This window comes from Coregonus clupeaformis, chromosome 30 (genome assembly GCF_020615455.1).
Source record: "Coregonus clupeaformis isolate EN_2021a chromosome 30, ASM2061545v1, whole genome shotgun sequence".
Lineage (NCBI taxonomy): Eukaryota > Metazoa > Chordata > Actinopteri > Salmoniformes > Salmonidae > Coregonus > Coregonus clupeaformis.
The window spans coordinates 4088398-4110875 of record NC_059221.1 but is presented as its reverse complement, the minus strand read 5'-3'; the positions used below and the strand labels follow the sequence as shown (position 1 = coordinate 4110875).

Below are 22478 nucleotides of genomic sequence, written 5' to 3'. Positions count from 1 at the left end.
GTCATGTTCTCAACTTTATTTTGTTGTCCAGCAGCCAAAGACACAATCCTAGTCATATTAGCAATCCATCTTTAGATCTTCCCTCTTTCGACATTTCTAAAGGATATTTTCATCTCTGTCATATGAAACAGCTTGCATTTGCAGTGCACTTTTCGATAATTGTATTTTGGAACATTTGCGCGTATAGACTACTGCTGTGCTCGTATTGCTGCATTCATAATGTGAAGAAAGCCTAATAGTTTATCAAAATGTAAAGTTAAACGTTCTGATCTGTTGCATCAGCCTCATTGCTTTTAAAAGTTGTATTTGATGTACAGTTGTTGTTTTAATTTTGAATATTTATTTATCTCACAGAACAACAAGCTGACCAATAGAATAGGTCAACTTTTGTACTATGGGGGAAAGTAGATTGACATAGGCTAGTGCTTTTGCTGTTTGTTACTCATCTTGTTGGCTGATGAAAAGTAAATGTGGACAGTTCTTCTAACATCTTCAACATGCGCCTTGGAATTCGATAAGGACGTGTGCCATTGCATCCCCGATGTGTCTGTCTTCACTTGTAGCCTACTTCGGAGCTGCGAGGCCTGTGAAAAGGAACCAATCATGTGACGGCATTGGCTAATAAGAATTGAGATATCTGAGAGAGCCACCTGAGTGAGAGGTGCTTTGGAGCACGGCGATTGGCAGCCGGGAGAAGGGAATTATCATTATTATATTCAGCCCAAGGGCACAACGGCCACTTTGGCCTCAAGTCATGCATTGTTTTATGGGGACATTACGACCACACGAGGGGACATCGGCAGCCATAGCCGTCGTTGACGCTGGGAAATTCGAGCCTTGGTGCCCTCTATCCAACTCTATGGTTAAATTTGATAGACAGCAGAATTCTTAGGAGAGTCCTTTCTCAGCCTCACCACCAGTGACCTTGAAATCAAATGTTCAGTCTGAACAATGGTCCTCCCTACGGTTGCTTAGTCCTCTTGTTAATTTTTTATTGACAGCATTAAGATGTTCTCTAGGAATTATGTGAAAGTACACAATATTAGTGTATTTTATTTTACTCTTAAGGGGCTCTTTTGCGGGCCTCGTTTTTTGACCGATTTACAGTTGTTTGTGTTCTCTGTTGTCCAAGTTCCGAGGATCAATGCGAGTTGATCGAGCCTGAGCTCTAGTTCGAGCCGTGAACTTGCGCTTAGCTCCGTTCAAAGTGCCATTGATGGTGAAAATCCATTGAGGCTCTCTTCAGACAGCACGAGCAGCTCTTTCACTTTATCTCTCGCTCGCTCTCTCTCGCTCCCCAAGCGCATCTCCTGTTCATTTGCCCTGAATGGCAGTGGACTGCGCGGGGCTTCAGCTGCAAAGTTCAAAGGAAGCCCTCTCAGTCAAGTGGAAATGCACAGGGGATGATAATTCACTGCTCTCTACGCTGAGAGAGAGAAAGAGGGAGGGAGAAAGGATGAAGTAAGTAATGGAGTAACTGAGAGAAGGAGAGAAAGGAGTGAGTAAAGGAGATGAAAAGTAGAGATGAAGGGTAGAGAAGTAGGAGAGGGGGAAGTTGGCCGATAGGAGAGAGAGAGTAATTAAGAGTTTACAGAAGCAGCACAACTGAGTACATTAGTGACTACTAAAACAGAGCTTAAATTGTATTATCTTTGATAGAGTATCAGGACAGAGAGATGTGAGTGTGAGGAAGAGAGAGGCAGTGCAAGAGACAGAGATGAATTGCGAGGGCGTGTGTTTGTGTGTACGCATGGGTGTGTGTGTGTCAAGAGAGAGGAGAAGGTCAGAGCGCCGGCAAAGCTGCTTCCGACACGCCTTGTTAATTTCCAGACGGCCTCGGCTCATTTCACAGCACTTAAGCTAGGTGAGAAAGCAGCTGACCCCTAAGGCTAATCCTCCCCCACTGCCACCTGCCCTCTCTCTCTCTCTCTCTCTCTCTCTCTCTCTCACCTCTCTCTCACCTCTCTTTATCTCTCTACCTCTCTCTTTCTCTCTCCCCCTCTCTCTTACCCCCCCTCTCTCTCTTCCTCTCTACCTTTGTATATGGTTGCTGTGTTTTCACCATCAGGCCACTCCCATAGGAGCTGCAGCTTCATCAAGTCAAGGAGCATACAAAAGGGCATCATCATTAGATTAGTCTCTGATCGCCCTACCTAAGTAATTATCCCTCGCCTAGACTCTGGCAGCAGACATAATTGATTTAATGGAGTGTGTTCTCTCTCTCTCTCTTCACTTCTTTTGCGACGGCTCAGGAGTATGTTTTCTCTTGTTAAAGATTGGGATTAAATTTGAGATTTATGGCGTACAACACCGCATAACACTTTTATTGAAATCTGAATGGGATTTAATGTGGAGTGTAAATGGTTAATGTCATAAATGGAGATCATTTTGTAAGGGGTTGTGTTCTGTATTTCATCTGCTTATTTATTTCTGTATCAAGGAGAAAATGTTTCTCTCACCATAGAAAAGACCCAGAGACATTGAAGGTGTCAATTTGTAACCATTATAACTTTTTTTGGTACAGTACATCACACATAAAAGGCCCATAGCCGTTTCAGAGAGATTTATTTACCGAAAGTGCCACTGACGGGCATTAAAACAAAGAATTTACAGGTTTCCATCTGGTTTTATAATACTTCTGGTCAAATATGTGCGAAAAGTCCAATTACGTTTTATTGATCATCAAAACTATCTGGAAGCTTTGGCCTTGAATTTATGAGGGCGGGGTGCAGACGTGATTCAGACCCGATAAATCAAGGTAATTTCAGTTGGCCTCCAGAGGTGGGGTGCTTGTAGAGGCGAGCCTCTACCTCCTTCGTCCATACATCCCTCTCTCTTTCACCCTCTCTCTGATGATTTAATCATGGCGTTCACTTAGGGACCATACCTTGAAAGTGATGTACAGTGAGGGAAAAAAGTATTTGATCCCCTGCTGATTTTGTACGTTTGCCCACGGACAAAGACATGATCAGTCTATAATTTTAATAGTAGGTTTATTTGAACAGTGAGAGACAGAATAACAACACAAAATCCAGAAAAACGCATGTCAAAAATGTTATAAATTGATTTGCATTTTAATGAGGGAAATAAGTATTTGACCCCTCTGCAAAACATGACTTAGTACTTGGTGGCAAAACCCTTGTTGGCAATCACAGAGGTCAGACATTTCTTGTAGATGGCCACCAGGTTTGCACACATCTCAGGAGGGATTTTGTCCCACTCCTCTTTGCAGATTTTCTCCAAGTCATTAAGGTTTCGAGGCTGACGTTTGGCAACTCACACCTTCAGCTCCCTCCACAGATTTTCTACGGGATTAAGGTCTGGAGACTGGCTAGGCCACTCCAGGACCTTAATGTGCTTCTTCTTGAGCCACTCCTTTGTTGCCTTGGCCGTGTGTTTTGGGTCATTGTCATGCTGGAATCCCCATCCACGACCCATTTTCAATGCCCTGGCTGAGGGAAGGAGGTTCTCACCCAAGATTTGACGGTACATGGCCCCGTCCATTGTCCCTTTGATGCGGTGAAGTTGTCCTGTCCCCTTAGCAGAAAAACACCCCCAAAGCATAATGTTTCCACCTCCATGTTTGACGGTGGGGATGGTGTTCTTAGGGTCATAGGCAGCATTCCTCCTCCTCCAAACACGGCGAGTTGAGTTGATGCCAAAGAGCTCCATTTTGGTCTCATCTGACCACAACACTTTCACCCAGTTTTCCTCTGAATCATTCAGATGTTCATTGGCAAACTTCAGACAGGCCTGTATATGTGCTTTCTTGAGCAGGGGGACCTTGCGGGCGTTGCAGGATTTCAGTCCTTCACGGCGTAGTGTGTTACCAATTGTTTTCTTGGTGACTATGGTCCCAGCTGCCTTGAGATCATTGACAAGATCCTCCCGTGTAGTTCTGGGCTGATTCCTCACCGTTCTCATGATCATTGCAACTCCACGAGGTGAGATCTTGCATGGAGCCCCAGGCAGAGGGAGATTGACAGTTATTTTGTGTTTCTTCCATTTGCGAATAATCGCACCAACTGTTGTCACCTTCTCACCAAGCTGCTTGGCGATGGTCTTGTAGCCCATTCCAGCCTTGTGTAGGACTACAATCTTGTCCCTGACATCCTTGGAGAGCTCTTTGGTCTTGGCCATGGTGGAGAGTTTGGAATCTGATTGATTGATTGCTTCTGTGGACAGGTGTCTTTTATACAGGTAACAAGCTGAGATTAGGAGCACTCCCTTTAAGAGTGTGCTCCTAATCTCAGCTCGTTACGTGTATAAAAGACACCTGGGAGCCAGAAATCTTTCTGATTGAGAGGGGGTCACATACTTATTTCCCTCATTAAAATGCAAATCAATTTATAACATTTTTGACATGCGCTTTTCTGGATTTTTTTGTTGTTATTCTATCTCTCACTGTTCAAATAAACCTACCATTAAAATTATAGACTGATCATTTCTTTGTCAGTGGGCAAACGTACAAAATCAGCAGGGGATCAAATACTTTTTTTCCCCTCACTGTATATCTTAAAGGGTGCCCAGTCGACTGGAACAGAAAACAGACATGTCCCCCCAAATTCTTCATCCTTTTTATACCTTCATTGATCAGATGTTGAACCTGGTCAGTAGTGTTTGAAAAATAGTAGCAACACTCTACTCTACTATAATGGCTTTTTCCTGGCTGTGGCGTAAGACGAACAGTCGTTATTGTGGTTTAGAGTGATTCCATACGAAACGAAGACAAAAACAGACAAGGAATTGGGGGATTTTCACGACATTTGTATCTAAAAGCATAATTGAGTTGGCATATTTATGACATTTTGGCCTTAGCTTGGCCTCCTTTTAGACTCCATAATGTTTAATCTGTTGGTGCTACAAAGCAACAATTGGTGTCAAATGAAGCTTTACCACATGCTCTGTAATAACAGTAGTATTTTGATTTCAGTAAAAAAAAATTACATTAATTTATGAATATTGAAAAATATAAACATGAATATTGAAAAACACAAGTGGGATCTCTGCTCCTTTAAGAGTTATGATCCAATTTGTAAGCATTACAACAGAGTGAATGTGAAAATGGATTCAAAATGGTCACCCTCTGCTGGTGATTTGCAGGATGTGCAATGATATAAGTAAAAGGAGGGCTGTGATTGGTTACATTGCCTTCTATGCCAATGTCTCTATATAAAATGGGCCATAACTTTAAAACTAGCAGAAGAGTTATGATCCAATTTGTAAGCATTACAACAGAGTGAATGTGAAAATGGATTCAAAATGGTCACCCTCTGGTGGTGATTTGCAGGATGTGCAATGATATAAGTAAAAGGAGGGCTGTGATTGGTTACATTGCCTTCTATGCCAATGTCTCTATATAAAATGGGCCATAACTTTAAAACTAGCAGAGATCCCACTCTGAAACTTTGATATACCCATAGATTATGTTCAACAATATAGAACAATTAGCAAAATCCAAAATGGTGTGTTTTCAATATTCATTTTGATATTTTTCAATATTGATAAATTAATGTAAAAAAAACATGTTATTGAAATTAAAATACTACTCATATTACAGAGCAAGCAGTAAAACTTTATGACACCAATGTTTTCTTTGTACACTGAACAAGAATATAAACGCAACAAGCAACAATTTCAAAGATTTTACTGAGTTACAGTTCATAGGAAGTCAGTCAATTGAAGTAAATTCATTAGGCCATAATCAATGGATTTCACATGACTGAGAATACAGATATGCATCTGTTGATCACAGATACCTTTTTAAAAAAGTAGGGGCATGGATCAGAAAACCAGTCAGTATCTGGTGTGACCACCATTTGCCTCATGCAGCGCGACACAGCTCCTTCGCATAGAGTTGATCAGGCTGTTGATTGTGGCCTGTGGAATGTTGACCTGTGGAATGTTGACTCCTCTTCAATGGCTGTGCGAAGTTGCTGGATATTGGCGGGAACTGGAACACGCTGTAGTACACGTCAATCCAGAGCATCCCAAACATGCTCATTGGGGTGACATGTCTGGTGAGTATGCAGGCCATGGAAGAACTGGGACATTTTCAGCTTCCAGGAATTGTGTACCAGTGGAGGCTCCTCAGAGGAGGAAGGGGACCATCCTCCTCAGTGGATTTCATTTTATTTTATGTAAAACATTGAAAAAGTTATCCTTTTTAGATAAATCTATACTAAATATATTCACGTCACCAAATAATTGAATTAAACACACTTTTGCAATGAAGGTCTACAGTAGCCTCAACAGCACTCTGTAGGGTAGCACCATGGTGTAGCCGGAGGACAGCTAGCTTCCGGCCTCCTCTTGGTACATTGACTTCAATACAAAACCTAGGAGGCTCTTGGTTCTCACCCCCTTCCATAGACTTACACAGTAATATGACAACTTCCGGAGGACATCCTCCAACCTATCAGAGCTCTTGCAGCATGAACTGACATGTTGTCCACCCAATCAAAGGATCAGAGAATGAATCTAGTACTGAAAGCATAAGCTACAGCTAGCTAGCACTTCAGTGCATAAAATGTGGTGAGTAGTTGACTCAAAGAGAGAGAAAGAGAATAGTTGAATAGTTTTCAACAAATTCAAAAATGAAGGAGAAGCAAGAGAGAGAGAGATAGAGAGAGAGAGAGTATTTTTTTTCACATTCAGTTTCACTTACTTACAGTGGGGAAAAAAACTATTTAGTCAGCCACCAATTGTGCAAGTTCTCCCACTTAAAAAGATGAGAGAGGCCTGTAATTTTCATCATAGGTACACGTCAACTATGACAGACAAAATGAGGGAAAAAAATCCAGAAAATCACATTGTAGGATTTTTTATGAATTTATTTGCAAATTATGGTGGAAAATAAGTATTTGGTCAATAACAAAAGTTTCTCAATACTTTGTTATATACCCTTTGTTGGCAATGACACAGGTCAAACGTTTTCTGTAAGTCTTCAGAAGGTTTTCACACACTGTTGCTGGTATTTTGGCCCATTCCTCCATGCAGATCTCCTCTAGAGCAGTGATGTTTTGGGGCTGTCGCTGGGCAACACGGACTTTCAACTCCCTCCAAAGATTTTCTATGGGGTTGAGATCTGGAGACTGGCTAGGCCACTCCAGGACCTTGAAATGCTTCTTACGAAGCCACTCCTTCGTTGCCCGGGCGGTGTGTTTGGGATCATTGTCATGCTGAAAGACCCAGCCACGTTTCATCTTCAATGCCCTTGCTGATGGAAGGAGGTTTTCACTCAAAATCTCACGGTACATGGCCCCATTCATTCTTTCCTTTACACGGATCAGTCGTCCTGGTCCCTTTGCAGAAAAACAGCCCCAAAGCATGATGTTTCCACCCCCATGCTTCACAGTAGGTATGGTGTTCTTGGATGCAACTCAGCATTCTTTGTCCTCCAAACACAACGAGTTGAGTTTTTACCAAAAAGTTCTATTTTGGTTTCATCTGACCATATGACATTCTCCCAATCCTCTTCTGGATCATCCAAATGCAATCTAGCAAACTTCAGATGGGCCTGGACATGTACTGGCTTAAGCAGGGGGACACGTCTAGAACTGCAGGATTTGAGTCCCTGGCGGCGTAGTGTGTTACTGATGGTAGGCTTTGTTACTTTGGTCCCAGCTCTCTGCAGGTCATTCACTATGTCCCCCCGTGTGGTTCTGGGATTTTTGCTCACCGTTCTTGTGATCATTTTGACCCCACGGGGTGAGATCTTGCGTGGAGCCCCAGATCGAGGGAGATTATCAGTGGTCTTGTATGTCTTCCATTTCCTAATAATTGCTCCCACAGTTGATTTCTTCAAACCAAGCTGCTTACCTATTGCAGATTCAGTCTTCCCAGCCTGGTGCAGGTCTACAATTTTGTTTCTGGTGTCCTTTGACAGCTCTTTGGTCTTGGCCATAGTGGAGTTTGGAGTGTGACTGTTTGAGGTTGTGGACAGGTGTCTTTTATACTGATAACAAGTTCAAACAGGTGCCATTAATACAGGTAACGAGTGGAGGACAGAGGAGCCTCTTAAAGAAGAAGTTACAGGTCTGTGAGAGCCAGAAATCTTGCTTGTTTGTAGGTGACCAAATACTTATTTTCCACCATAATTTGCAAATAAATTCATTAAAAATCCTACAATGTGATTTTCTGGAATTTTTTTCTCAATTTGTCTGTCATAGTTGACGTGTACCTATGATGAAAATTACAGGCCTCTCTCATCTTTTTAAGTGGGAGAACTTGCACAGTTGGTGGCTGACTAAATACTTTTTTCCCCCACTGTAGCTAGCAAATGCAGCTGGCTAGTTTAGTTACTCAAACACCCTGCTCAAACAGAGGGATGCTATGTTAGCTAGCTGGCTATGACTATCCTACACAATACTGGAACTCTTCCAAGTCATGGTTTTATTAATTTATTGCCACCGAGGCCTACCAGTGTAACTGCTTACTGACAATACACTTTAACGTTACTGCTTGATTGTAGCGCGTTTACTAACGCATTAGTTCTATTAGCTATGTTGACTAGGTCGTTACTTTAGCTAATATGGGGACAACGATGTAGGCTGTGTGTAGCGGTTATGACATGGTTTGGCTTGGAAAGGTTTTTTCGCCTGATCACATACAGCTGATGTGTTGTTAATAAAAGTCCACAAACAGGGAAAAGGTGGGAGGAGAAGAGTGCATAGAGGCGAGAAGGAATACAATGTGGCTGTTATGAAAGTAAACTGTGTTTATGCGTGATCAGGGGTGTATTCATTCCGCCGATTCTGTTGAAAAACATTTCTTAAACGGAAGCAAACGAAACGGGGATAAAAATATCAGAATTTGTCCAATAGAAACTCATTTGCAACTGTTGGACTAATGATTACATCCTAGATAAGCTAGATGCAGGCAAGAGTGTGCAAGGCGGTATTGAATGTGTCTGTCCATGTGTCACTGTCTGTCATCTCAATTTTTTCTCTCGACCTGTGTGCACCTACATTGTAAATGTTCATTCATAGGCTAGGTTGTAGCAAACCCATGATGGGTATAGGGAAAATTTTAGTATCATGTAGTAGCCTAAACCTATCGATGTTACGTTGATCTGGGTTAATGAAATATGAATGACAGTCATCCAACAGGCTGTAATAGAAATAAGGCCATGCTCATGAAAAAATGTTTTTTCCTCCCTCATCATAAATGGCACTGACTGCCGCTGTTGTGTACAGATACTTGCGGCATGGGGCCGTGCATTATCATGCCGAAACATGAGGTGATGGCGGCGGATTAATGGCACAACAATGGGCCTCAGGATCTCGTCATGGTATCTCTGTGCATTCAAATTGCAATTGTGTTCGTTGTCCGTAGCTTATGCCTGCCCATACCATAACCCCACTGACACCATGGGGCACTCTGTTCACAACGTTGACATCAGCAAACCGCTCGCTTGTCTGCCATCTGCCCGGTACAGTTGAAACCGGGATTCAGCCGTGTAGTGTACACTTCTCCAGCATGCCAGTGGCCATCGAAGGTGAGCATTTTACCACTAAAGTCGGTTACGACGCCAGTCAGGTCAAGACCCTGGTGAGCACGACGAGCACGCAAATTAGCTTCCCTGAGACGTTTCTGACAGTTTATGCAGAAATTATTGAGTTGTGCAAACTCACAGTTTCATCAGCTGTTGGGTGGCTGGTCTCAGACGATCCCACAGGTGAAGAAGCCGGATGTGTAGGTCATGGGCTGGCGTGGTTACACGTGGTCTGCGGTTGTGAGGCCGGTTGGACGTACTGCCAAATTCTCTAAAATGAAGTTGGAGGTGGCTTTTGGTAGAGAAATTAACATTCAATTATCTGGCAACAGCTCTGGTGGGCCTTCCTGCAGTCAGCATGCCAAATGCACACTCCCTAAAAACTTGAGACATCTGTGGCATTGTGTTGTGTGACAAAACTGCACATTTTAGAGTGGCCTTTTATTGTCCCCAGCACAAGGTGCACCTGTGTAATGATCATGCTGTTTAATCAGCTTCTTGATATGCCACACCTGTCAGGTGGATGGATTATCTTGGCAAAGGAGAAATGCTCACTAAATGGGATGTAAACTAATTTGTGCACAAAATTTGAGATAAATACGCTTTTTGTGCGTATGGAACATTTCTGGGATTCAGCTTATGAAACATGGGACCAACACTATACTTTTGTTAAGTGTAACACCTCGGCCTACAGATGCAACATTATGGAGTCTTAAAGGAGACCTGGGTAAGGACAAAAATCATAAATATGCCAAGTTTGATCAATTATTTATCAATTTTGCTTTTAGATACAAATGTCAAATACACTATACAGTGCATTTGGAAAGTATTCAGACCCGTTTCCTTTTTCCACATTTTGTTACGTTACAGCCTTATTCTAAAATGGATTAAATACCACATTTTTGCACATTTATTACAAATAAAAAACAGAAATACCTTATTTACATAAGTATTCAGACCCTTTGCTATGAGACTCGAAATTGAGCTCAGGTGCATCCTGTTTCCATTGATCATCCTTAATATGTTTCTACAACTTGATTGGAGTCCACCTGTGGTAAATTCAATTGATTGGACATGACTTGGAAAGGCACACATCAGTCTATATAAGGTCCCACAGTTGACAGTGCATGTCAGAACAAAAAGCAAGCCATGAGGTCGAAGGAATTGTCCGTAGAGCTCCGAGACAGGATTAGGTCGAGGCACAGATCTGGGGAAGGATACCAAAACATTTCTGCAGCATTGAAGGTCCCCAAGAACACAGTGGCCTCCGTCATTCTTAAATGGAAGAAGTTTGGAATCACCAAGACTCTTCCTAGAGCTGGCCGCCCGACCAAACTGAGCAATCGGGGGAGAAGGGCCTTGGTCAGCAAGGTGACCAAGAACCTGATGGTCACTGACAGAGCTCTAGAGTTCCTCTGTGGAGATGGGAGAACCTTCCAGAAGGACAACCATCTCTGCAGCACTCCACCAATCAGGCCGTTATGGTAGAGTGGTCAGACAGAAGCCACTCCTCAGTAAAAGGCACATGACAGCCCGCTTGGAGTTTGCCAAAACGCACCTAAAGGACTCTCAGACCATGAGAAACAAGATTCTCTGGTCTGATGAAACCAAAATGGAACTCTTTGGCCTGAATGCCAAGTGTGACGTCTGGAAGAAACCTGTCACCATCCCTACGGTGATTCATGGTGGTGGCAGCATCATGGTGTGGGAATGTTTTTCAGCGGCAGGGACTGGGAGACTAGTCAGGATCAAGGGAAAGATGAACGGAGCAAAGTACAGAGAGATCCTTGATGAAAACCTGCTCCAGAGCGCTCAAGACCTCAGACTGGGGCGAAGGTTCATCTCACAACAGGACAATGACCCTAAGCACACAGCCAAGACAACGCAGGAGTGGCTTTGGGACAAGTCTCTGAATGTCCTTGAGTGGCCCAGCCAGAGCCTGGACTTGAACCCGATAGAACCTCTCTGGACACCATTCAGGCCACTCTTGCCAGGCTGGGCAGACTGGTAGGCCTAAAGGTTTTTAGGCAAAATAACCATATCAAAACTTTTCAGATTCTACAATGATTCTTTAGTTGTGGACACTACATCACCACCCTCACTTGCTCTTGGTCCTCCTCATCTTTGTCACCTTGATTTTGCACCTGTTTTTTCAGTTTCTTTCTGAAAATATTAAGCGAACTCCATGACAGTAGCTAAAGCAAGGGGCTATAACAGCACACAAGTAGCCTACAAATGCATGCCTTGAGCTTGTGAAGTGAGCGGTACTGGAGCAAAATTGGAGCGGGCGAGAGGGCCTCGCTCCAGTCAAATTGGGCACGCTCCGCTCACATACTCTGATCCATTGACAGGGACGATCACTACCATTTATGCTCCACTCCTCATTCATTATTGTACAAACAGAAAAAGTAAATGCTCAAACTAAAATTGCAAACTAAAAGGGTTCCGTGTGGCTTAGTTGGTAGAGCATGGCGCTAGCAATGCCAGGGTTGTGGGTTCGATTCCCATGGGGGATCAGTATGAAAATGTATGCACTCACTACTGTAAGTCGCTCTGGATAAGAGCGTCTGCTAAATTACTAAAATGTAAAATCCAAATGCCTGTTTATGCATGTCCCGATCACAACGCATCAAAAATGCATTTCTCATACACATGTAAGCAATCCATATTCCCCTCAATTACTGACAAACTAGTTGCACTGCGTAAGCAAAAACATGCTTGCACACATGCACCAACACTCTTATATACGTAAGTTAATGAGAAAGCCTGGCAATTAGAGCAATCAGAGAGGCAGGCTCAGACATATTCTGTGCTGTGAGGTGCAGCTTGTCACTCCAGCATGTTAATTGGCTGTAGCGCAGCACAGAGACCCAGACACAGGCATTAAACCTGAGGGGATTTGGTAAGACAAGGCCTCAGGGATGAAACACAGCTCTATGTCAATCCCTTTACGGCTAAGGACAAAACCGGTGCCCGGCAGGGAATGCTTGATTTGAAAATTAATGGGCTGTGTTTTTCCCCTCTCTTCTGCCACTTAAAGTCTAGGTCGTAGATAACGGACCTTATTAGATATGTAGTTGGTGCTGTATATTAACTAATATAAATGGGTTCTAACTTGAACAATTATTTTGTTAGTTTACAATTGTACAATTTATGTTCCCGCATATAAAATCCACGAAGAATGCCGGAAAGCCCCAAATGCAAGATTGTAATTTCTATGACTCACACGGTGGAGGAACATATTGCCTGGAGCCTACTGTACATGGGAAGCTGGTGCGCATCAAGTGGCACTTCACTTATTAGTATGGAAAAAAGCTGTGAGGATGTTTCTACAATGTTCACAACATATTGACACAATTACAATCTTTATAGAATAAAAATCTAATTTTATCAATTACATGTGGAAAAAGTTATTTGAGTGAACATTAGCAAGCCAGAAGCAGATGAAGCAGAAAGTAAATTCTCTCCCCCCTCTCTCCACAGTTTTAGCTTGCGTCTATCACTGTCTAACTGGCTAGGTTTAGGATATTTACTAGCCCATACCAGTGACAAACTTAGCTATGTAATTGACATACGGCAGTACAAAAAACCAAATCTAGCTCACTGATTTTGCCAGCTAGAAGGAAATTGCAAAAAATTCATTCAGAAATGGAGGAAGAGGATAGCTAGCTATAGCAAGCTAACGTCATCGGCTTCAACAAGAAGCAACTGTGACCACATTGATCCTAAGATAAAAAATATATACTTTCCCATGGAGCAAAATCTACAATCCACCCTTCCAAAGAAAGCATGGCTCTGGGGCTTCTCCGAAATACCACCTGTTGGACTGTAGGGAATATCTTCGAGATGCCCTAGCCCATAGCAGATGTCAGAATACAATTCTGCTGGAGGTCTCCATCAACCCGCGAGGATACATCCGACTAACCATCCACACACACACAGAGCCCGACCGCAGACAGTCAGCAGCTCCCAAAACATAACTCACGGTGAGCTCCAGAAATAAACTTTCCCCATTGATCAAAATCCACAATCCACCCCTCCAAAGAAAGCCTGACTCCTGGGCTTCTCCGAAATGCCACCGATCCGTGATCGGATCCATGGTTGAAGTGTCGCATTTTAGTTTAGCGCACACTCGGCAGGCCGTATAGAAAACTCCCCCAGAGCCACAGAACGACTGAATTACCGCAACGCGCAGCCCCCACAAACAACTTGAAAACTACTCTTTCCCATAGGCTTGTACTATCTATGACAGCATCAGAAGTTGGCTACCAACAACTGCCAGACATGTTTACATTTGGTTAGTTTTGTCAGTGTTATTTAGATGGAAGACATGAGCTAAATGCGGTAGCTCTATAGCTAGCTAACGTAAGAATAGAGGTAGCAAGCTAGCTCTTTCATTTACCCGGTTCACTTCCATGCCAGTGACAATGCTCAGTCTCTGCTGGTGCTACTGGCTGGTTGAGATGCTTTAGAAGCCACGTTAATGGTAGGGACAGCATCTACTTTGAGAGGCAACTTCTTGCTGAAGCCTTCCTTCCATTTTGGATAGCTGTGGAAGTTCTCAGGAATTAAATGTGCCTCGCAGATTTACGAGGAGACGGCCAATTCGCCCACCTCATTCTCACAAATGTAAGTTTTTCATTCACCATGTGACGCTGACCGCAGGGCGTTGTGGGATTTTTCCGAAGTTAGAGCTGATTTGAAGAAAACCTCAAAGTTTGTAATTTGGGAATGTTTTCTTGAGGTGCTCTAAGTTACTATTATATGTGTTTCTGTCATTGGGAAATAAGTGCTACACTGCCTTTGCAGCCTCAACGTCACTCCTCCCTCTCCCCCTCCCACTTCTACTGCTGTTCCTCTGGCAGTGGATGAGGAGACCTTGCCGTTATAGCGCTGCTAATGAAATTAAATATTGGTCTGTCCTTGTTGCTAGTGCAATGGGAGGTGCCCGGGCATATCTTGATTGAGTCGTGCATGCAGACAAAACTGCAAACCCTAGCTCTTTGTCAGGATTTTTTAGGGTTCAAGGTTTATGGGTTTGTCTGAAGTAAAAAGTAAAACCCCAGCTGTGTATACCTCTGTACTTTGACCAATCAGGCTTTGTCTAACCTTTGAGGGGAAAGTATTGCATGAAAGTATTGAGAACAAATAACTTTTAATGGATCCTTTTCCAACATGAGTTGTCAGTCTAGCTGAATATATGTTTTATTATCACAGTCAGATCAGTTGAGGTTCTAGGTGACTTTGACTGTCTTGAAGGCTCTTCTCTGGCAAAACAGCTCGGTGAGATAGTCCTTCACCTGGCTTCCATCTTGGGTTTCAGTGTTATTAAAAGTGACACCTTGATGTTGAGGTCACGACCCTATTGCTTACATTTGAACCAAACAGTTACAGCACCTGCTGGGCTCTCACACCCAAACAATCTGACACCAGCAGCCAGAGTTCACAACCCCACTAACAGCAATGTTTTGAAAAGAGTGTTGGATCGCAATAGCCTGTCGGTACAAGGACGGAGGTTGGAGAATGGATTGCACTGGTTTTGGAGCTACTGACTGACTGTTGACTGGAGAAAAGGAAGGGGTTAGAGACAGCAGTTTGGTGACATAAGTGATGACGCACAACATAATTAGAGTAATGGAGGCCCCGTGCTCTGAGTGAACCTCGAGTTTCAAAGTTGATAATTTTACTATATGATAATCGGAACGTGTCTATTCAAAACAAAATCATTTCACACTCACATCCATTACAGATTATGCTTTACCGCCAATGTATTGTGCTTATAATCACCCCTTTACATTGAATTTGTATGACTTATTCAACTTCAGCAACAGCAAGTAATGACAGTTCATTACAAAAAGTACTTATCAAGATTACATGGTTGTGAACAGTTCACCGGAAGTAAGCCTGCCTGTCCTTCTTACATGCCTGTTTTCTTCTGACTTGACTTGATGTGGAAGGTCATTTTATGAAGCCCTTTCAATCCCCCCTGTAACTCGATTGAAGTTATATTAAAGAACTCCAAGTAGGCATTTATTTTTTGCTGTTCCCGGAAACAGTAGGCTGTGCGGAGGCATGTGTAATTTTCTGTTATCACAATGAACAACTTTTCGGTCACAAATATTATTCAGTGGTTACATTACTCTATTGAAGTCATATAAAATAACTTACAGTACGAAGACTGACACTTTTCTTCTGCAAAAGACGTCTGTCCTTCAAACAATTTTCACCCAAGTAGCTATTCTCCAAGTAGGTATTTTTCTGCTGTTCCGGTAAAAAGTAAGCGTAGGCATATGCAATTTTCTATTATCAAAACTAACAACTTTTTGGTCACGAATATTGTTCCGTGGTTGGAAAAAGAGGCCCTCATATGCAATTTCTCTCTTTTAGGCATGCTAAATGTGAAAATTGCCAATTGTGTTGCTTTTTTCCATTCAGTAGTTCTGTCTTTTTCAATACTTTGGATAATGGAAGAGCAGTGTCGGAATCTAGGTATGATTTTATCTTACAGTATCAGAGTTAAACCTCTGTGTAAAATACATATGATCAATATTTTTTGTGACAAGCCAAATGGTTCACTTTCTCACTAAAAGGGCAACTTCCCATACATTGACGCAAACACTCTTCAAGGCATCTTCCCCAGTATTTGTTGAAGGAAAGCTTGAGTTGAGGGTGGTGTATTTCATACATCAAAGAGCAATGAGCATGACAGCTGCAAATTCGGTGGTGGGTGAGAATTTAGTTAAAAAATAGAAAAACGCAACTAAATCTGCCTACTTGGGCTAGTTATATTCAGAGTGGCTGGCACATAGACATGAGTAATATTGAACTGTAAACCTCATTTCAAATGATTAAATCCGGCTTGCTAGGTCAATATAGCCAATCAATTTTCTCTGAGGAGAATGCCCCCCTCTTATGAGATGACTAGCCCATGAAATGGGGTATAATCAAAGCTAATGCTCTACAATTTGAGCTCTGAACAGTATGTTTTTTTACAGGCACTAATGTACTCCATTGTGCTGCTTCTGTAAACTCGTTATTACTTCCTCTCCCCTACTTTTCTAGCCTTTATCTCTCCATTTCCTCTAGTTTACTTAGTCCTTTCTCACCTTCTCTCCATCACTCAATTGCTCTCTGTACCTACTCTTTCATCCCTGATTCTTGGCAACAACCCTGTATTTACCCCCTTTCTCTTTCTACCTTCCATTATCCTCTCTCCCTCCCTTTCCCCACACTCCCGCCCCCTTTCTCTCTCTACCTCTTCCCTCAGTGTCCACTCTCCTGGGGTGCTGGAAAGTGTGCTAATTAGCCGCTGGATGTGCGGTGTCGGGAGGTCAAACGATCCTAGCCAGCAGCATACAACCCTGCATCCCATGGTTGGCTTGCCTCTGAAGCTAAGTAGGGTTGGTCCTGGTCGGTCCCTGGATGGGAGACCAGATGCTGCTGGAAGTGGTGTTGGAGGGCCAGTAGGAGGCACTCTTCCCTCTGGTCTAAGGAGATCCCAGAGCAGTGAAGTGGACATTGCGCTGCGTAGGCTGCTGTCTTTCGGATGGGATGTTAAACGTCATTAAAAATCCCATGCCACTTATTGTAAGAGTAGGGATGTTAAATCTGGTGTCATGACTAAATTCCCAACCTGGCCCCATTCCATCATGGCCACCTAATCATCCCCCTCATTCCTAATTGGCGTATATCACTCCTCACCTCTGTAGCTAATGCGTGGTGAGCGTTCTGGCACAATAAAATGGTTGCTGTGCATCACCCAGGTGGTGGATGTGGTGCGTTTCCCTCTACAATGTAAAGTATTTTTTGAGTACCTCTGTTGGTAGAAAAGCGCTATATAAATCCAATCAGTAATAATAATTATTATTATTACCTCAGCATGCCAGTTTGGGGAGAAAGAGAGAGAGAGAACCTGCTAACTTGTGCTACTGCCAAGGTCCCATAAATCTTTATCCAGCCTCCTTTCTCCCTGGCGTCCAGGAGAATGAGTCATGGGATGTGTATGGCATCCATATTAGGAATCATTAGTTGTCGTACATGTGGGCTAGCATCATGTAAAGATATTGATGTGGGCTCACTTGATGTTATTTGCTCAAGATACAGGTGGTCTTCTATATCTGGAGATGCAGCCCTTATTTTAGCGTCATCCCAATCAAGGTAAATCCTCACAGGGCAATGACTGAGAAGAATTACTATAATGGTCTTAATGGAAGAGCATCTTCAAGTCGCCAGACCACATTTGCTAAATGTATGTTTTTCTCTGCGAAATGGTATCCTCTTGAGTTTTATTATTTTATTTTTTCCTTTTATTTTCTTTAAAACAGTGCCAAATTACGCTAATGACCTATTTCCCTCCCTTTGTGCTTTTGTGCCTTATTGTACAGTACCAATGGTTCCACTCCACCACTCCCAGTGAGCTAGCTAGCTGAAGTCATCACTATTTCAGCATCGGGTGCATTAAGTAAATGAGCCTCTCGACCAGAGAAAGCGCTGCCTGAGCACTGCCAGAACAGGGCTCTCATCCACTTAACGCTTCCTTAAATGATGCCATACGGAGTCACCATGCCTGTGGTTTCCAGGGAGACGCAGTACCAAAAAACAAAAGGAAAATAAATAACAGCCACAAAGTATAAGGCAGACTTACACTGTAGGGTTTCACTTGAACTTTTAGCTACAATGAATTATAATATAATAGAAAAGGAAAGAAGGATTATAAAAAAGAATGTATGATGTTGGTTTATGCTATTTGTGTCTCCATCTACTTTTGTAAAAAATATATATATCCCCCAATCACAGGACTCTTTGCTGGACAAGAGGAGGACTCCACCCCTCCTCCAGCCAATCAGAGGGTGGAAGAAGGCCAAGCAAAATTCCAAGATCTACTGTTGGCCCCTCCCCCTCATGACTTCATCCCTTATCAGCTGATGGCTGAGTTGGAGAAGGTGAATGTTTTTACTATGACCTTTCTCATAAAGTATTGTCTAACTTTCAATCAAAGCCACATGTTAGGAATCAGCTGTAGATAAACCATTGCATAATTATTTTAGAATAATCTGAGGTGTTCATTTTGGGGGGTAGATAAGCGGTAACCACTGTTATTGCAGTTCTTTATGTGACCAAGTGTAGTTGTGTCTAGACTTATGTAAGGTGCTAGTGATTTAGATGGTTCATTTATATGATATTTGTATTCACAGAGAAACGTCAAGAAGCCGTCCAACAGAGCACCAACTGATAGACCGGGCCTCTCCCAGGACAAGAACTCAGAGAGCAGGTATGTACCACACATGCACACATACACACACAATGAATTTGCATTGGGACAATAAAATATCACACGTGGACTGTGCAGTGTGCACTGACTGTGACTGAGTTTTCCCAATATCTCGCCTCATGGAAGCTTTTCAGTTAAGGCAACTGGCTGTCCACCAATTTGGTGTCTTTTGAGAAGTGTAATTTGGTCCCAATTGCTTTTAATTTCATGATATTTTAACATTCTGTCATAAAGATCACATTTTGATCTTAATAAAAAACACGTTTTCCAATCTCAAGAGGTTAAATAAAAACAATAACTATAGTAAGTGCATATTAAATGCCAAATAAATTAACAGGGTTGACCGTGACAGGGTTGACGATTTCTTCTTAAATAAGCCATAAATCCCATCGTGACGGGGAATGCAAGCTTCACCCAAAAAATGTCATTATTAAACAATTTCTAGCCTTTCTATCTATGGGTAACAGGGTTGACGTGTAATGCTCAACCCGCTCAGTTTTCCACCATGAAACACCAGAAAATTGCCAAAAATAGTAGAAACAGCTCATCTGCTTTTACTCTATGATTTGACTATTAGATGTTAAATGTTTCTTTTGAAACAAATATGTAAAAAGGAATAGTTTCACCATATTCAAACAAGAGTTCAGTTCATGTAAAACAGGGTTGACCTTAAAATGAGGGACAGATGTAAATGAATCACTAATCACATTAAATAAATAATGATCTTCAGAAATGACTGTCAAAGCAACAAAAAAATGAAGGCTTTACAATGATGGTGAAAATTGGAGAAATGTGTTGATGGAGGGATGCAGAATTTTGGTACTTTAGCAAGCTTGTATTCATATTAAAAATAAGATTTATTTAATTATCCATGTGGTCTATATTAAAGTGCAATTCATTTGATATAACAGACTTTTAGAATGCAATATTGGTGCACAATTTCTACTTAAAATATCAAAAGGACTTATTTCATGGAACAACCCACATCTCTACGCATGCAGGTGCACCTGTTTTGACATCGTTTGATGCTTTAGACACATCAGCAGCCAAAACAGACAAACAGTATTTATGTAGCATATTATTTGGCGGCAAAGAACCAACAGAGCCGTCTGATTATCCTTTATGCACTCAACATTTTGTGTAATGGAACAATTAGTTGTACACTGTGTCCAGCTTGTTTTTCCACCCACTCTGTAGCGCTAGCATTTAAAAATGGGGGAGTTAAGGTAATTGCAGCACACTCACCTGCAACCACTTAGTGGAACCATGTACTGTAGGGACAGATGGCTGAGGAAACTGGAATAGGGAGCATGCATCATTAACTCAATTAGCTTGCCAATGGAGGTTGAGGAGGCTTTTGTGCACTCTCTCCCGCAGATTTGACACTAATACACAAATACATTTTCATTTCTCCAACTCCCCATCCCTGCATCCCGCCTACCTCTCTTTGTTGTCCGTCCTTCCTGCATTCCACCATCTACGCATACTTTGAGAGCTGTGCAAGCCATTGGGGCAGCAGCTCCTCTTTGACTGACAATAAAAACATGTTATTTTATATATTTTTTTGGGACTAGCGGAAATTATATTTTTTTCAGCTGAAACACGATGCCCAGAGCTTACCCATGATGTTGCACAATGACTGAAGTCAATAAGTCATCGTTTTAGTCAAAGTATGATATATTTTGGCTTGAAGTGGGAAATCCGAAGTGCTAGTTTCTTTTTAGGGCTGGGTTTTCTTTGAATGTTACCACCCACCAGCATGGCATTGTTTATTAATCAAAAACAGCTACATAGTTATTGCTCTTCGCGACTGAGCTATAGAGCAAATTAAAATATGGGGTGCAAACGTATGTTTTTGGACCTCTATTTTTTTAACCAGAAAAGTTTCATAATTTGTCAATTTTCACTTATGTTTGACTTATTCTGTATTAAAAACACACACACACACACACACACACACACACACACACACATATACATACATATATATATATATATATATATATATATATATATATATATATATATATATATATATACACAGTGGGGAGAACAAGTATTTGATACACTGCCGATTTTGCAGGTTTTCCTACTTACAAAGCATGTAGAGGTCTGTCATTTTTATTATAGGTACACTTCAACTGTGAGAGACGGAATCTAAAACAAAAATCCAGAAAATCACATTGTATGATTTTTAAGTAATTAATTTGCATTTTATTGCATGACATAAGTATTTGATCACCTACCAACCAGTAAGAATTCCGGCTCTCACAGACCTGTTAGTTTTTCTTTAAGAAGCCCTCCTGTTCTCCACTCATTACCTGTATTAACTGAACCTGTTTGAACTCGTTACCTGTATAAAAGACACCTGTCCATACACTCAATCAAACAGACTCCAACCTCTCCACAATGGCCAAGACCAGAGAGCTGTGTAAGGACATCAGGGATACAATTGTAGACCTGCACAAGGCTGGGATGGGCTACAGGACAATAGGCAAGCAGCTTGGTGAGAAGGCAACAACTGTTGGCGCAATTATTAGAAAATGGAAGAAGTTCAAGATGACGGTCAATCACCCTCGGTCTGGGGCTCCATGCAAGATCTCACCTCGTGGGGCGTCAATGATCATGAGGAAGGTGAGGGATCAGCCCAGAACTACACGGCAGGACCTGGTCAATGACCTGAAGAGAGCTGGGACCACAGTCTCAAAGAAAACCATTAGTAACACACTACGCCGTCATGGATTAAAATCCTGTAGCGCACGCAAGGTCCCCCTGCTCAAGCCAGCGCATGTCCAGGCCCATCTGAAGTTTGCCAGTGACCATCTGGATGATCCAGAGGAGGAATGGGAGAAGGTCATGTGGTCTGATGAGACAAAAATAGAGCTTTTTGGTCTAAACTCCACTCACCATGTTTGAAGGAAGAAGAAGGATGAGTACAACCCCAAGAACACCATCCCAACCGTGAAGCATGGAGGTGGAAACATCATTCTTTGGGGATGCTTTTCTGCAAAGGGGACAGGACGACTGCACCGTATTGAGGGGAGGATGGATGGGGCCATGTATCGTGAGATCTTGGCCAACAACCTCCTTCCCTCAGTAAGAGCATTGAAGATGGGTCGTGGCTGGGTCTTCCAGCATGACAACGACCCGAAACACACAGCCAGGGCAACTAAGGAGTGGCTCCGTAAGAAGCATCTGAAGGTCCTGGAGTGGCCTAGCCAGTCTCCAGACCTGAACCCAATAGAAAATCTTTGGAGGGGAGCTGAAAGTCCGTATTGCCCAGCGACAGCCCCGAAACCTGAAGGATCTGGAGAAGGTCTGCATGGAGGAGTGGGCCAAAATCCCTGCTGCAGTGTGTGCAAACCTGGTCAAGACCTACAGGAAACGTATGATCTCTGTAATTACAAACAAAGGTTTCTGTACCAAATATTAAGTTCTGCTTTTCTGATGTATCAAATACTTATGTCATGCAATAAAATGCAAATTAATTACTTAAAAATCATACAATGTGATTTTCTGGATTTTTGGATTCCGTCTCTCACAGTTGAAGTGTACCTATGATAAAAATTACAGACCTCTACATGCTTTGTAAGTAGGAAAACCTGCAAAATCGGCAGTGTATCAAATACTTGTTCTCCCCACTGTATATATATATATATATATATATATATATATATATATATATATATATATATATATATATATATATAT

General features: G+C 42.2%; 1 protein-coding gene and 1 non-coding gene across 2 annotated transcripts in view; both read left to right on the top strand.

Moving 5' to 3' along the window:
- The window catches only part of LOC121545933 (MORN repeat-containing protein 1), a 136056-nt gene that overhangs the window by 62166 nt on the left and 51412 nt on the right, over positions 1 to 22478 (top strand). Inside the window, exons 11-12 of the mRNA XM_041856859.2 lie at positions 18293 to 18438; positions 18691 to 18767. Of these exons, the coding sequence (XP_041712793.1) occupies positions 18293 to 18438; positions 18691 to 18767 (223 nt within the window). The remainder of the gene's footprint in view (positions 1 to 18292; positions 18439 to 18690; positions 18768 to 22478) is intronic.
- Positions 11938 to 12013, top strand: trnaa-agc. Its single transcript has one exon. It is a non-coding gene; the product is annotated as a tRNA-Ala (tRNA).